This window comes from Rhea americana, unplaced genomic scaffold (assembly GCF_003343005.1).
Source record: "Rhea americana isolate MKP2758 unplaced genomic scaffold, rheAme1 scaffold_272, whole genome shotgun sequence".
In the NCBI taxonomy this organism is placed as follows: Eukaryota; Metazoa; Chordata; class Aves; order Rheiformes; family Rheidae; genus Rhea; species Rhea americana.
The window spans coordinates 911,353-927,150 of record NW_028186393.1 but is presented as its reverse complement, the minus strand read 5'-3'; the positions used below and the strand labels follow the sequence as shown (position 1 = coordinate 927,150).

Below are 15,798 nucleotides of genomic sequence, written 5' to 3'. Positions count from 1 at the left end.
GGCGCGGGGCGGCGGCGGGCTCGGCGCGGGGCAGCACGGCGCGCGCCGCCCGGCGGAACTCCTCGCTGCGCCAGGTGTAGAGCAGCGGGTTGAAGGCCGAGAGGGCGCAGAGCAGCAGCCAGCTGGCGGCCTGCAGCGCAGGCGGCGCGGGCGGGAGGAAGAAGCCCAGCAGGCTGACCCACACGAGGGGCTGCGTGCCCAGCAGGAAGACGCAGCAGAGCAGCAGGACGGAGACGCTGCTGAGGCGGCGCTGGGCGCGGCGCGGCGGCGGCGGCGCGGCGGGGAAGGGCAGCTGGTGCAGCAGGTGGAAGTTGAGGACGCTGACGCGCTTGGCGCTGCCGCGCACCCGCCGCACGATGCCCAGGTAGCAGTGGAGCAGCAGCGCCGTCTGGCTGAGCACGGCCAGGGCCAGCAGCAGGGCGGTGTAGCGCGGGCCGCCGTCCGAGTGCCGGCCCGGCGGCGGCTGCTGGGCGGCGGCCGGGGCCCAGAGGCCGGGCAGCAGCGGGAGCAGGAGCAGCGCCAGCACCCAGGAGAGCCCGATCATGCAGCCCGTGTGCCTCCGCTGGTAGAGGGCCTGGTAGACGCTGGGCAGCTTGGTGATGAGCACGTACCTGTTGAAGGCCACCAGCAGGTGGGAGGCCAGGGAGACGGTGAGGCCGAGGCCCAGGAGCCCCCCCCGGAGCAGCCGGTACTCCGCCGAGCGCAGGGAAGAGGAGTTGGCGGGCAGCAGCCCCAGCACGGCCTCCTGGGGCATCCACAGGGCGCAGACRCTCAGGTCGGCGGCGCAGCCGTTCACGATGAAGGCGTTGCTGGTCGTCTGCAGCTTCTTGAAGGAGAAGACCAAGTAGATGACCATCACATTGGATAAGGTCCCTGAGATAGCTAACGCCGCGTAGAGCAGTGACAGGAGGATGCGGGTCCCGGAGGAGTCCTCCCAGAGCAGCAGCAGCGGCGAGCTAGCGCTCCAGGAAGAGGCGTTGGGCATCTCGCTGAATGCGGCTCAGTTTTGACTTCTCCCTGYAAATCCCATTCTCACCTGGGTCAGAAGATCCTGCAGCAGAAGCCCCCCACCAAACGCAAGGGAGAAGGTGTAGCTGACTGACTCTAAGGCAGGTTTCAGTCGAATGAGCTCCTAGGTCCAGAAAATGCAGGTAGCAATAAAGATCCAGCGAACAGCAGTGTCCAGGGCAGGTAGCTAGCAAGAGATCCTACAGACTGTAGCTCATGAAAGTGGGTCCATAGGACGCAAATGGCTGTTAGCAGATAGCAGCAGGATTGAGGATTTTGTAGCTGTGAAAATGCCAAAAGCAGCAGCACCTTGCAATCAGCAGCAGAAACGACAGCAACTGATACAAAGCTTTGCAGTTTCTCCTGTGCCACACTACGTACACTGTATATCATTCCAGGAAGATTCAGCCCTTCCACTCTTCATGAATTATTCAGCAGATTTTCAACTTGTTAAGAAGAAGAAAAAAAAAAACCCAAACCTTACCATGCACCAGAAATCCTGCAACTACACAGCCTTACTCTTTTCTTGCCTTACCAGTTTCTTGATTCTAACACATCTACACAGCAACTTTCATTTTCAGCAAGCTTTCAAACTAATACCAATTTCAGTCACTTCTGTTGCAAACACAATCCATTTACTGTAGAAACTCCTGTCCTAGATATTCACTTAAAGTGTTTTTGATCTTACTTTTGTTATTAGAAAGCATTCTGTGCTTCTGTAAACTTTTTAAAATTACTTTTAGAACTGGTCTGTAGTAACAATATTCTTTCCAAATTACTCTCAGACATGATATACAGGTCTTTGGTAAGACAGTGCCTGTTTGAGAGAGCTAAAACTCAATCTATATATATTTCTTCATATATTTATGAAGAACTGGGAATGGCAAATGAACTGASAATTCATAATGCATTTTTCTGTCTTGGAGCTGTCACTGGTCTTCACTGGAGACAACTCACAACTCTGGAGTCCTTACACGCATAAGTAACACTGTGGACCTTTTACTAGGCTTTCAGGTGCAGGAATCTGATGTAACTTCTGACATGTCAGAAGTTCCACATACACTGCCACAGTTTCCCTAAACTCCTTTGCCATATCCAGCTGATGATTAGCAGGAATAGCATGGGAATGAGAATAGGTGCCTGGAGCTTTTTAATGTGGCAGATAAAATAAGTGAACATGTGTTGAGCATAGGGGCTGATCTACACATACAACAACAACAAAAAAAAACAGGACACTGTGTTTAGATACCATCTTCTGAGAAATGCCAAGGCTCTGAATGGCAAAGCCCATTCAAACAGAAACTCTCTTATAATACTTTCTTTTTACAGGCAAGAGCCTTAGTTACTTGTCACTTCAGAGGTACATTTCATTTCCTTTTGATGCTCAAGAGGTTCTGCCGCCCCCACCCTGCAGCACAGCAATGAGCACAGTTTAAAGTGACAAGTCTAAAAGCACTGCTTCTCCTTTTGCCAATCTAATCTCACTAAGGCTGTTTATCTAAAGCAATACCGGAATGGTTCAATTCATTAAACGCACTTACGGTAGTGCTCAGATAAGATGATCTGCAAAAATAATTAAACCTGCAAATTACTCTGATTAAAACCCCAAACACTAAAGGATCAAAAAGAACAGTGTCATCCTGCTTCTCCTTTTCTCCTTTTGTGTTTTTTTCTTCAAATTGCCAACCTGACTGTTCCAAAATGATTTAGCATATTGTAATTATATTTTAAAAAATCCCCTTCCCATATTCCCCATGTATGACTCACTCAGGTTTCAGCACAAATAAAACATTTATTGAATACGGGAATCCCCTCCTAACAGTACCTCCTGCTCAGCCAGAACTTACTTTCACTACATTATGGCACAAACACAATAGGATTTATTATTAGATGCACTGTCTCCTAGCTATTCCATGCAAAGAGAACAAATATAAGCCTAGATGAACTTTAGATTGCAAAAGAAGAGGGTCTGTCAGAAGTCAGGTCCTGTTTTATCTGTTAGGTCTGCCACCTTGATTCAATTACAGGTCAACTATTTTCATTTGAAAACATCTAAAATGTGCAGAACCTGCACTTCTACAACTCATGAGAGCACTCCTCCTGGAGTCTGTACATACAAGGTCAGACAGATTCTCTTTATCATGTTGGTACAAAAAGAGCTGAGACAGGCTGTGTAATGCACGTGAGAATTTGAGGCTAGGGAATTCAACTACAGAAAGAGTCACACTGCTACTTCGTAATCACCTGGATAGGTGATGTCAAAGAAGCAGCCTCCTAAAGAGGAAGAGCCTACTTTTTCTCCCATGGAGGCACAGAGACTGAACAACATAAAACAGTTTCAATTAAAGACCTGATATATCCCTTCACTTGTAAAATTCAAATATCAAACTACCTCTTCCCAGGTATGCCCATAAAGAAACTAACCCAAAGAGGTTAGTACAAGTTCATCTAAATTTAGCAGGTATCATACACCTGGCACAATTTGGATTTAGGTCAGAATATAGAACTGAAAACTCTTCCTTGCTGAGGACAGCTTATCTTTTATCACCAGATGAACAACAACTGTCTTCCTTCTGCAGCTTTCTACAGTACTCAGTCCTGTTGATCTATCATTCCACCTGAAAGATATGGGAAATGAATGGATGTATATGTTAAAGTTATTTCAGACCTCTGCAGTAAATAATCACTAGAAAATCCATCTGTACTACCACAGTCCCATGCAGTACTCTCCAACAGCTAAATCATACATATTAAAGCCTCAATATTGATAACTTCTGTATCATTAGGAAAGGTACAGCCTTGAAGAATGCACTGTGTTGCCTAGCAGCCAAAAGGCATTGCTTTCTTAGATACATATATGATGAAGATCTGAGGTTAATGAGCTAGGAAAAACATATGTAACTCAAATCTGAAGAGAATTCTGTAAAAACTAAACTCCTCTTCCAGGAGCTCTGTTTTCTGTTTAATAGCAGGTCTGGTACCGTTGCATTACACCAATTAAATAAGTTATATAGGAAAAAAATCAAAGCTCTCTGAATACAACATAAAATAAGTAGGCATAAGGCTACCAGGAGTTACTAGAAGTTATAATCATTAGAAAACAATTCAGTACAAAGCTATTACCAGTGACAGGAGTTCAATATTTTCTGCTTCACAGGTAGAAGGGTTATATTAGGTAATATTTGTTTAGATGTGTTAGTTTAAATAACTATCATCCAAATTAAAACAAATTGTTAATAGAATGGGAGCAACTCCTAAAACAAGTTGGGAGAAAAAGAGAGGAGGAGCAGAGAGAGGAGAAGAAAAATATAAAAAGAGGAAAAAGAAAAGAAGAGAGGAGGAGATAAGTTTTTTCTTTCTAAGAGAAAGAAGTTACATTCCCTGGAGTGGTACTGTAGTTTCTGAGAAACATTTTTCCTGGAATATATTATTACTGCACAAGGGCAAGTATGATAACTGAAATGGGAAAAGGACTGTAGGAGACCATTTACTCCTTACCTGATTCTGTCTGGGGAGACATACTCAGGAATAAGTTACTCATTCCTATTCATGATTAGGTGGGACACATCTCATTCAAATTGCTGCTTGTGTGTTTGTAGATTCTGTAAGTGAAACATCAGTGAAAAAAAAGAAACATTTCAAAAAGGATATGCCTATTCAGTTCAAAACATCTCATGTAACTGGTAGGTTGTTTTTCACAAAATGTATTACTTGCTCTGTGTGGAAGGGATAACAAAGGACAATCATGACACACATGGAAGATTCTCACTTAAGAACAGAGACACCTTAGGCTTGTGCAACAAAAAGTTACTATCACTAGTTCTGGAGATAGCAAAACTGCTCATTATCAACTTAAAGTTTACATCTGTTGGAAAAGAGTCAGCATGACAGGGAATCATGCATTGCTATCCTGCTGGAGCTGAATGTAGGTATCAGCAAGTACACATATAAAAGGGAATCAGTGAACCCTTTCTTAACAGTCCCACACCAAAACATATTCAGAAAGTAAGTTCCCACACAGCTGAATGACAGGTTCTTACATGCCCTTAAAGCTAGCTGAAAGAGGGAAGGGAAAAAAATGAAACAACAACAAAAAAAGTAAGACTTGGCTAGTTTCAAATGGTGAAGGGTTAGTAGTGGGTCCCCCAGATACTCTACGATGCTTTATCGAAATGGGGACAAAGTGTTAGCTGTCCTTACTCTGGACCAGGTTCAATAAGAAATTGAGTAAAAAAAAAATACTTGTTTCTCTCAAAAACATTCCAAAAAGGGAACTCTGATCAATTAGTTTTGCAGAGAGGTTAAGAAACTGCTTTTACATGTGGATCATATGCGGGCTACAAAAGCAATCAGTCTCATCTAATAAGGAATTACCTTTGTATTGACTAAGGATGTATTTAGATGCCAGGTATTTTTAAAGATACAATTAACTTTACGATGCTAGCAAATGAAAATACCAAAATAATATGTTGAGGTAATTACAGTTACAATCTAATTTCATCAAGGTAATGAAATTAACTTGTGTCACTGGATTATTTTGTTACAAAATAGCACATCTTATTTGATGGAAAGGCTCCTGTTGGTAATTGACAGGACAATCAATCCAAATATGGATTCATTAACATGATTATCTATGGTCTTTTTTAGATTGCTCATATGTGTCAGGTTAAGGATGTACATAACTTACTTGACAAAGCCCTTAATTACTGTATTTCTTTCTTGCTGCACTGCACAGTGTAGAGCTGATCAAGTGTCAACCTTTTGAGGCCTCTCATTGTTTAGTTGTCAGTAGAGACCGCTATTACAGAAACTAAAAATCTTYGTCTTTCTACAGTATTGTAATTCAAAAATATTCTCTAAATTCTTAATATCTGCCTGAAAAGCTTTGTAAACTATAAAGAGAATTAAAAGTTTCATAATTCATTAGCCAAGAAATTGTAGGCCTAGAGACCTCTGGATTTATCTAGTCCATCTTTTTGTGTTTATATCAAACCCGTTTTAAAAAATCTCACATGCTACAGCCTATTCTCACATAACAATCCATCATGCATTAGCTGGCACTTACTATGTTCTTATCATAGTGAATCCATATAAGTAAATCTAAAAGAAGAGAGGAACAGGGAACAAGACTGTTGCTTTCAACATTAAGAGACATTTTAAAGCTGTTCTTGCTCTATACTTTTACACATCCAAATCAGCATCCATTAACTGAACTAGCCTTTTACTACGCTATTAGAATAGATCAATATTGGAATTTAGGCTATTTCTGCAGCTTCTGTTGTATTCCTAGTTTTGCCATTACTTTAGAAGGGCTATGTAACAGCTCTATACACCATCCACATCACTAAAAGAAAAGTAATATTGCAGTCCAGACTTACCTAACAGGAATACTAAGTACTGTAGAAAAATAATTATGCAACAGAATAAATTTGATGCAAGTATAACACCTGCACAAGAGACAAGGTATATTACACCTTTAACAAGGGTCCCTGTCMAAARAAAAAAAAAAAAAAAAGAAAGTGATTAAGTTATGGTATCTAGAAGCGTAACTCAATACTGACACTTCAATTAAACAGGCAAGACTCCAAGCAATACAAAGCAAATACGAGAATATTACCTAAAAAGACTAGTTATATAAAGTATTTATGAATAAGATGAAATGTTTCAARAAAGTTTAAGCTTTAGTAGTAATAAGGTGTTTTGAAGAGCTGCTTTTGTCTGATGTAAAGTAATATGATCTCTAACATAAGATCTGAGTAAAAAAAGGCCAAGAAACAAGATAGGGAATCTGGCTGATATATGCATTTTATTATCAATTAGCTATATATATATATGTATCTATATACACACACACACACACACCTACATTTCAAAATAAAACATTATTTTATTATGGAAAACTATAACAAAATACAGACAATTATTTGTTGGAGGTAGAATTACCTTACCATTAACCTATAATTCACATACAGTATATTGTATATATATACACACACATGCTTGGTGTGTGTATATGTTACATATACACAGTTGTGACAGTATTGCATGTAAATTTTATTCAGTGATTTTTATAGCTGCTCTCAATATTGTTTACCACCACATTCAGTGCAACTTTCCATAGCAATTGTGACCTGAACTTTTTCCAAAAATGAAATGCCATTTTATCTTAACTGCAGATGCAGAGCAAATCCATGTCATTCACAGGTCTCCAGGAGCAGAGATTAACAATTCAAAGTTTTATTTTCAGGTTTCTGTAAAAATATTGGCAAAACTTAATGTTAAAAATTCAGTTTTGTTTTTGCCTTCTGAATTATACTGACAAATCAAGTTCTCATATTTAAAAATTTTGCCAGCTATGCACTTGTGAAGTTCTGAAAGATTAGCAGGTGATCTTTAATACTTTACTACAACACTTGCTTTCAGAATTTCATCTCTAATCGAGCCCAATTAAATAATGTGTTGAAGAGTATATTTTCTACTGCCAAAACTGTTCTATGATAGCGATTACATCAGGATTAGCTATAAGGTTAATATTCAAATTAAACATGTTTCTGAAGTGCACAGCTGAAAAGTGAAAATATTTAATATACTTCTACATTAACTTATTGTATGCTTTGCTAATGAAACTGAATATATCCTGCCAAGTGTAGTTTACAAACACGTAAGTATGCAACTCTGCCAAATTCACTGTACATATACATTCCTACCAAGTTTAAATTTGGTCTTTCTTTATTGGTGCAGTATGTATTGCACAGCAAGATTTTACATTCTACATTGAAAAGTTAAAATATTCCTTTCAGACAAAGTAAGGAAAGTTAATTGTAAAAAAGAATCATCAGCTAAAATACTTTCTTCGCAATGAAGGATGTAAGTTGTATTACATCAACAAATATTTTCCCTTTATTTTTCTTGAGACATCAGCAGCCGAAAGTGGAGAGCAGACGATGTATCAAGTGCTTTCAGTTGATCATACAGTAACTAGTCTCCCACTAGTTAGACTTCCATTAAGTTACCACAAGACTAACTAGTGAAAAAGTAATTACGTTAGACTTTAAACAATAACGATGGGCCCATAAGACAGAAAATTCTTGCTCATAAAAACAAATTTTCATATCTTCTAGATAAACACCTAAAACATCATTAAAATACGCATTTTGGTAGCAAAGACTTGAAGAACACTAAAATAAAAATATATTCTAATTTTTACATAATTATATATATTGCTTATCAAAATAGTCTCTTAATACATACATATTTTAATACTGTACACAAGTTATAAATGTATTAAACTCATTAGAAATATCTTCAAGTTGTCTCAGCATTAAAATTTTAAATCTGTATATAACACCGGGTAGTAATCTCCATAAATTCAACTTCAGTGCATCTGTAGTAGTCATTAACTAGAAATTTCTGGCTGTTAACAAGTCTTGTCTTGGTGTTGAAGATTTTAATACATCTTGGATTGAAGACTCCTCCTCCAAATGAGCAATTCCTTTCCTTTAGTTCTCCTTCACAATGGACTTAGATTAAGAGCTCAATGGGTTTCACCGAAGCAGCAAGGCTTTAGTACTGAACATATTCAGACTGAAGGGACTGTGCAGAGGAGAAACAGAAACTGATTAAAACTCAGAGGCGGTCATACTTGGATAGAACACACATTTTGCACTCAAACATAAGCAGCAGAGGAAGAACAAGCAGAAGAAAAATAAATTGAGAGCACTGGGTGGAGAGGAAAGAAATTTAATGATCTGTGTGCAGATGTAAAAATGCAATAAAATACAAGTAACTGGATACAGTAAAGTCCATCAGCTTTTCTGTATCTTCACTTATTTTTCCAAGCGAAATTCTAGAGATTCTTGATTAAAGTTTTACAAATCCTTTAAAACAACACAGATAATGCCAAAGCCTTAATGTGTTGGGAAAACATATGATTGCAGTTATTGCAACGGAATTGCTTTCATTTCCCCTCAACAGTTAGAGTGAAAGTGCTAGTATAAAATACAGCATACTTTACATGTTAATTCAGATAGGAATTCACATAGGAAACACGTATGGTATAGCTAATCATGGAGGAAAAAATGACAGCACAATTATACACATGAATAAATTTAGGGATAGTTACTAAGAATAAAAAAACAGATGGAAGTGAAACTGTTACTGTCAATGGTTCAGGGTTAGCAAAGAAAGTGCCGTTAAGAGTTAGGCATAATCTATTTGCTGTATTTATGTGCATTTCTGATTCTACTGCAGTCTGTTTTATTATAAAAAATATCATTTTAAGAAGACAGCATCAAGCCATCTTATTTCCTCCTACAGATGTTCAGTGACAGCTTTTATAGCAGCAGTTGTGTAGTTAATGAGGATTCATAGATGTTTACCAACATTAAATGATGACATTTTGATAAGAGCAGTCTTATCTGAAGGCTCCTTGTACAATAACTTTATAAAAACATAGCAAACAACAAAAGCTTCAGATCATATTAAAAAAATAACATCAGTTCAGTAGGATTAGAGAAAACTACTAGAGAATAGCATAAAATCTAAGTAGCTCAGAATCATGAGCTCAACTCTTCTATTCTCCTGCTATCTCTTACTTTTCAGTATAGAAGTACTCTTTGGCATCCATTACCAAAGAGCACTGCRTAATAAACATATAAGCCTTTAGACCTCTAACTACTATCACAAGAAAAATATTTTTTTCCTAAGCATTGAGGCATATACCTAGATACAATTCTCAAGATGTCTTTAAATCTGTTTTTCACATCTTGAAGGTCTGAGAACATCTGAATATTCTTTCCTAAGTTAAGAAATACTGTCAGAATATAAAGAATTAAGTATTATTCTCTAAAATTGTCTTTAGTACTGGATGGATTCAACATTAAGGCAGTCATTTATATAAATGAGTTCACTGTAAAATTAAACAGATGCAAGAAAGTCTAATTATTTTTATTTCATTATAGGCTCAGAATCACCACTGAACTTACAGTCACGTAAGGTTATTTTCTTCCACTCTCCTCTGTAGCCATTCTGGATTGTTAACTTTGCCGAGAGCACTTGTCAAGTTGCCTATTACAAGTGTAAGAGTCAGCTAGAAGGAATATCCCTTCATTAATTCATTAACAAGCACTTGAAATTTCTGCTCTCTTAAATGACCCTCAAGGCTTTCTCATTTTCAGAAGTGTATTTTAACAATTAGGGTGTTTCATTAGCTAAAACAGTTTTCAAAATAGATCCTTAAACTGAATTCCAAGTTAAGTTGATTAACCAGCATGAAAAGAATGCATGAAATTTCATGATTTACTCTCATATGATTTACAATACTAGATTATTTTGCAAGCTTGGACAGATGAAAGATGATCAGAAAGCATTGTACACTTTTGGTGCTCTTTGGATTCAGGAGGCATTAGCTGACAATGAACTATAAACAGCAACCCTTTATTTCACAGGCAGTAGTAACCAAGGGTTCTACATCATAATTTAAATATTGTTATATTCTGGACTAAATTTAAATTAAAATTACTGAAGTTATTAGAAATCCCTTAATCTTCTCATAGGATGAAGTACACAAATATGGAAGAAAAAATAATGGCAGCATTAAAAAGAACAAATATCCATGCAAYACAGATTGGTTGAAACACCAGATAGTTCGTTTTGTTAATATGTTACAGATGAGTAGGCTTTTTTTATAAACATGTTTTACAGTATTTCCATTCTAACCCTAGTCCTCTTCCATACAGCAGTGATTTCTTACTAGTGTTTCAAAGCCTTTTTTGAACACAGAAAAGAGCCAAATTAAATGTAAGAAGCATTTTCTCTCAGAGTAAACTTAATTGCCCATAAAGTTCTCATTACTAAGAATGCGATCCCGGTTATAACAACTGGACTATTGTAATGAATACAGACTAATTTTTAACTGTGAAAAGTTAAAGCTGCAGAGGAAGGAGGTTTCTGACTTCTGCATTTAAACAATTTGTGCTCTTACACCTTTCCACATTTGGACAAAGAGACTAATATTTCAAAGCTTTAACTGTTTTAAGACAGTTTTTATACTTTTCATATTCACACTTCTAGTTCTTATTTGTGGTGACTCAATGCATTGCTTGCCATTCTGAATACTTTATTAAAAGCTAACACCGCAAATCAGCTTCAGAGTGACATGCTAATATTCAACAAAATCATAATCTAAATACAGGAAAAAATTAAAGGAAATACAAAACTGACTGCTGAATTATCATAAGAATAAAAACAGTTAATTAAGGAAAATCTCTACTTATAATCCTACAGTGATTCCATGAAATGTCAAGTATGGCATTTTATACCCAAGTATTAGACATCTAAGCTAACAACTAAGAACTAGATAGCTTTGCTGCAAACAGTGGTATCTTTCTAATCAAGTGCATGCTAAAGTGAGTGGTTAGATCAGTATCTTTTTTTTTTTTCTTGTAGAGCAGGAGGCAATGATAGATTCCTGGAAGAGAAAACAAGCTACAGATCTATCTAAGTGCTTGAACTGAATGCACATGCATTAACTTCAGGATCAATTCAGCTGCAAGTTAACTTTTAAGAAGCACAGCCCTACAGGATTTAGTTATCTGTTAGGACTTGAACATGTACTTTTTCCAAATAAAATTCTAAAGGTATGTCATGGATCTTTAGACTCCAACTGTCATCTTTATTTTTAAGGAATTTAAGTTTTTTGACTATGCATCAACTCCCCCAAAACATACATTGCAGTAAGAATTTTGCAGCAGACAAGAATTACTCTGAATATGTAAGCGACTAATCTTTTTTTTTTTTTAAGGTATCAGTTTTTAATAATTAGGTTGTATTTTAAGTTACACAGAGACAAGCTATCCTTTCATATACATTTATAGATCAGAAAGACTATATATTTTTTTTTTTTTTTTTTTGCAAAGGCAATGTTGTATTCACTAATGCTAAGTTCCTATTAAGAAAAACTGCTACCAGAGGAATAAAGATCATGGACATGAACTTAATACTGTTATTCTACTTATTTTGAAATTTTTCCATCTTGCCTGTTTCCATGACAGCTACAGAAGCAAAAGGTGACTCATCTTAAAACTAAATAAATACATACTTTCAGTAAAAATATTTTTGAAATAATGTTTAGATTTAACTATTGCAAAAGTAAAATAAAAGAACTTCTTTTAGTACTTTAAATGTTGTTATATTTGAAAAGGTATTTCTGCAAATTATAACTGCGAAATTCTGTTTTATTTGAAAGTTTGAGAAACTGGGTATTTTCACCGAATACTTACTCTTATTGGCCAGAATGGCAAGTTTTTTTTTTTTTTTTTTTTTTAATATGATAAATCAAGCTTTCCATTTTGGTTCATCAGCATACAACAGCATAAAGATACATGAGAAAAAAAGTAAATGGTTTTACTTCTAAACTTACACTGATGAAGGAACAAAAACCATTACGGAAAATACATGGCTGACAAAACTGAAGAACAGGAAAACAATGATCATAGGGGGAGGGGGTTTGTTTGTTTTAACTAGAACATGGAACATTTTATTACCAAATGGATGTTAACATTTTTCAGTACAGAACAAAGCCACCTCCACTAAGGTACTAAGTAACTATTTCTCTTCCATACTGGAGGAATATATATATTTGCATCACAAAAAATGAAGACATTCCCAATTTCCTCACTAATGAAATTAATGAGGATTCATTAGAGATGAACAGTTAGAGCCCTACCATTCTTAAAAAGCTCCTGCACCACTGGTGTTAACTATTAACAAGCTTCAGAAGAGAATATAACAGTGATAAGCTTTTAAAAGATTTTTTAAAAATAAAATCTGAGTATCTGTACAGTTACAGATTGTTAACTCCACATCTAACACTAGTAAATAAGATTCTACTAATAAAAGGAATAGGAATTTAATTCATATCACTCCAGGGTTCTTTGAGACAGGATGAATATATAAACATAACCACACAGGTATAATAGACTTCTGCCAGTCACATTATCTGATATGCTCCAAATAGAAGAGAGTGCAATGCAACATGCAATATAAACACTTACTGCAGGAGATCAAGGTTTGGCTGACAAGACTGCACATAATTTCCACATCTCAAGCAGTGAGGTGGGAGTCATTATAAAGAGTTGTTTTTAATCAGAATTCTATCAGAACTGCTACCAAGGCTTGATGCTAAACTCATGAATAAAATATAGAATAAGACCACTGCTAAAAATCATCAAAAACAAAGTATCTGGATGACAGCAGCCGAAATAAGAAAACAATCTTTCTTGGCAGGTAAACTGATTCCATTAAAAAGAAAGTTTTAATGCAGCCAAATGCACAGTTCTAGCACTAGAACAGGTTGCCCAGAGAGGTTGTGGAGTCTCCTTCTCTGAAGATATTCAAAGCCYGCCTGGATGCAACCCTGTCTAACGTGCTCTAGGTGACCCTGCTGAGCAGGGGTGGGGGGTGGACTAGATGATCTCCAGAGGTCCCTTCCAACCTCAACCCTACTGTGATTCTGTGACACACAAAAGAACAAGAATGGGGGCCACTAAACTAAAATATGAAAGTCAGTATCTTGGATAGTCCATGAATTTACAATGCATTCTCTTAAAAGGCTAACACTAGCTTTAGATTTATAAGCAGGACAGCACTGTGTAGCAGCCTTCTGTACCTGAAAGATGAGTGTTAAAGAGTGCTGTATCTACTTCTTGAAAAAGGATGTTCAGAAACCGTAGAGGACTGTAAAGCTATCAAAAATTATCTTTGGGCCAGAGAAAGTGTCACAGATGCAAAGAGTTCAACTAAGCTTATTAAACGAAGACAAAGTTGGGAAGACCATCATGAAGGTATTTCAACCCAGGAAAATATAAGGTAATCGAAGACTAACAATGGCATAATAAATAGATATAGCAAGTTTTTGACTAGAAGTCAAAAGGTTTTAAGCATGACTGTACTCAACCAGTGGAACAAACTACCAAGAGTGATACTATCTATCTTCAAAATAAGTTACTATCAAGAGTGATCTGCATTAAGCCAGTAAGTCATGCACTCTCTATCAGACAAAGAGCATGTACAGATTAGATTATCAAATAATCTATACTCCGTCACCACAAATATAAATTGTCACTGCACTCAGCAATTCAATGGTGCATAAGAGGCAAGAGTTTAGTGCATTCCATTGATTGTGACAGAGGCACAAGGCCTGGTGGTTTGTTAGTTAACAGAGGAAGCACATGCAGCATCCAGAACATGTCTGAAAAGCAGATCTTCTGAGAAGGAAAGCAGTTTAACCACTATTTCAAAATAAGACTACTTTACAGATAAGTCATAGAAATTTGTATTCTGTTAGAGATTTTAGCACTGCATGATTCTTCCTAAGTAATGCTGCTTCTCGCTTCACAACATATAAAGTCTTTTTCTCCCAACTCATTCCTTCAGTGAAGGCTGAATATAACATCTACTTTAAAGATCTTGCTATGTTTGACTCTAGTTCTAATCAGCAAATGATAGTAAGCCAATCATTTCATACATTAATAAGTCATTAAGATACATAGGACTAAAAGCATGCATTCTAAAAAGCTACTTTTTCTGCAAAAGTACCTTCTGCTCAGCCTAAAGCTTTGTACTACACCTAGTAAATTTGATCTGAATCTTTGTTCCAAGTCACTAAATAGGACTGCAAGGAAACAACAACATCACCCCTTGTTCCAATGCATGAACACCTACAGCCCCTTTCTACAGAGAAGATGGCTGCTCACCTGCTTATTAACTGCTCTTTTCATCTTGCTTAAAAGACCACCCAGTTCTCTTTGCTCTTCTTTTTTTCCCCGAAGTATTTTAGTCATTCTGATCCAGGAAGGCCACAAAAGAGAGACAGTATTACCCTCCTTCCCCTCAAAAATTTTTTTTGTTTTGTTGTTTGTTTTTGAAAATTCCATCATTCCACAGCAGAAGGAATAATGGAAGGAACTCCATTAGGAATTCGGGAATTCCTATTCCTATTCCACTGAACAAACAGATACATAGTGCTAGCCTAAAATTCTGTAGAATAGCTAAATATGTATTAGTTGACACTTTTTTAATACATTTCTTAGCCTATACTGATGGAAAAAGCCAACTAACCCTGCTTTTGTTGTTAACTAAGCCTGCTTTTGCAGCAAAAAGGTATGGCAACCCTACTTTTCCAAAGGAAATGACAGTTCTTAATTTTTGAAGATGATGCATTTTCATTAAATCTTTTGAGGTCTCGATATTTGAGGAAATGTGTCTATTGTTTCTCCAACAGCTTATGTTAYGGCACTCGCAGAACTTCCAACATACTGTGAACAAGGCAGCTTGTTTTCCATGGCTGAGTCATACAGTTATATGGCACCTCTCTCCCTCAGGGCTCTGTATATAGGTGCACATATAGACACAAAATATGCAGCTGTAACTAAAATATGGAACTACCCAAAGAATTGCTTTTACGTAAGATGCAACAGAAGAGAATGGGAATGGATTGACCTTCCAGAGAATTATTGTTCAAATATATCAAGAAAGAGACAACATTAAAGCAGAAGAATTCAAAGAGAGACACTATCACTTAATTATTCAGTGAAGCAATTGTTTTCCTCTCTCTTCATTTGCATATTGACTTTAGTTCCAATACACTCAAACTAAAGCCTCTGTCAGTCTCTCTCTTCGCTGAAGAATGGACTTCTGTAAGCATGTTAGGTGTTCCTAGTTTCTCATCCAACAAGGATGGCTTTTCAGAATCAGAATTCATGACCAAATGAAAGACTCATGATTGTGTCT

The 15,798-nt window shown here is 37.1% G+C and overlaps 2 protein-coding genes across 5 annotated transcripts in view; both read right to left on the bottom strand.

Annotated features, from left to right (window-relative positions):
- GPR88 (G protein-coupled receptor 88) overlaps positions 1-1,005 on the bottom strand; it is a 3,252-nt gene extending 2,247 nt beyond the window's left edge. Inside the window, exon 1 of the mRNA XM_085308290.1 lies at positions 9-1,005. Coding sequence (XP_085164416.1) covers positions 9-985 — 977 coding nt within the window. The 5' untranslated portion in view covers positions 986-1,005. The remainder of the gene's footprint in view (positions 1-8) is intronic.
- A 5,828-nt stretch (positions 1,006-6,833) lies between these two features.
- Positions 6,834-15,798, bottom strand: part of CDC14A (cell division cycle 14A) — a 60,370-nt gene continuing 51,405 nt past the window's right edge. For 3 of the 4 annotated variants that reach the window (XM_085308274.1, XM_085308276.1, XM_085308275.1), the window contains one exon: positions 6,834-8,601. In XM_085308274.1, coding sequence (XP_085164400.1) covers positions 8,572-8,601 — 30 coding nt within the window. In that variant the 3' untranslated portion in view covers positions 6,834-8,571. The remainder of the gene's footprint in view (positions 8,602-15,798) is intronic. The other variant, XM_085308277.1, reaches the window with a different exon arrangement.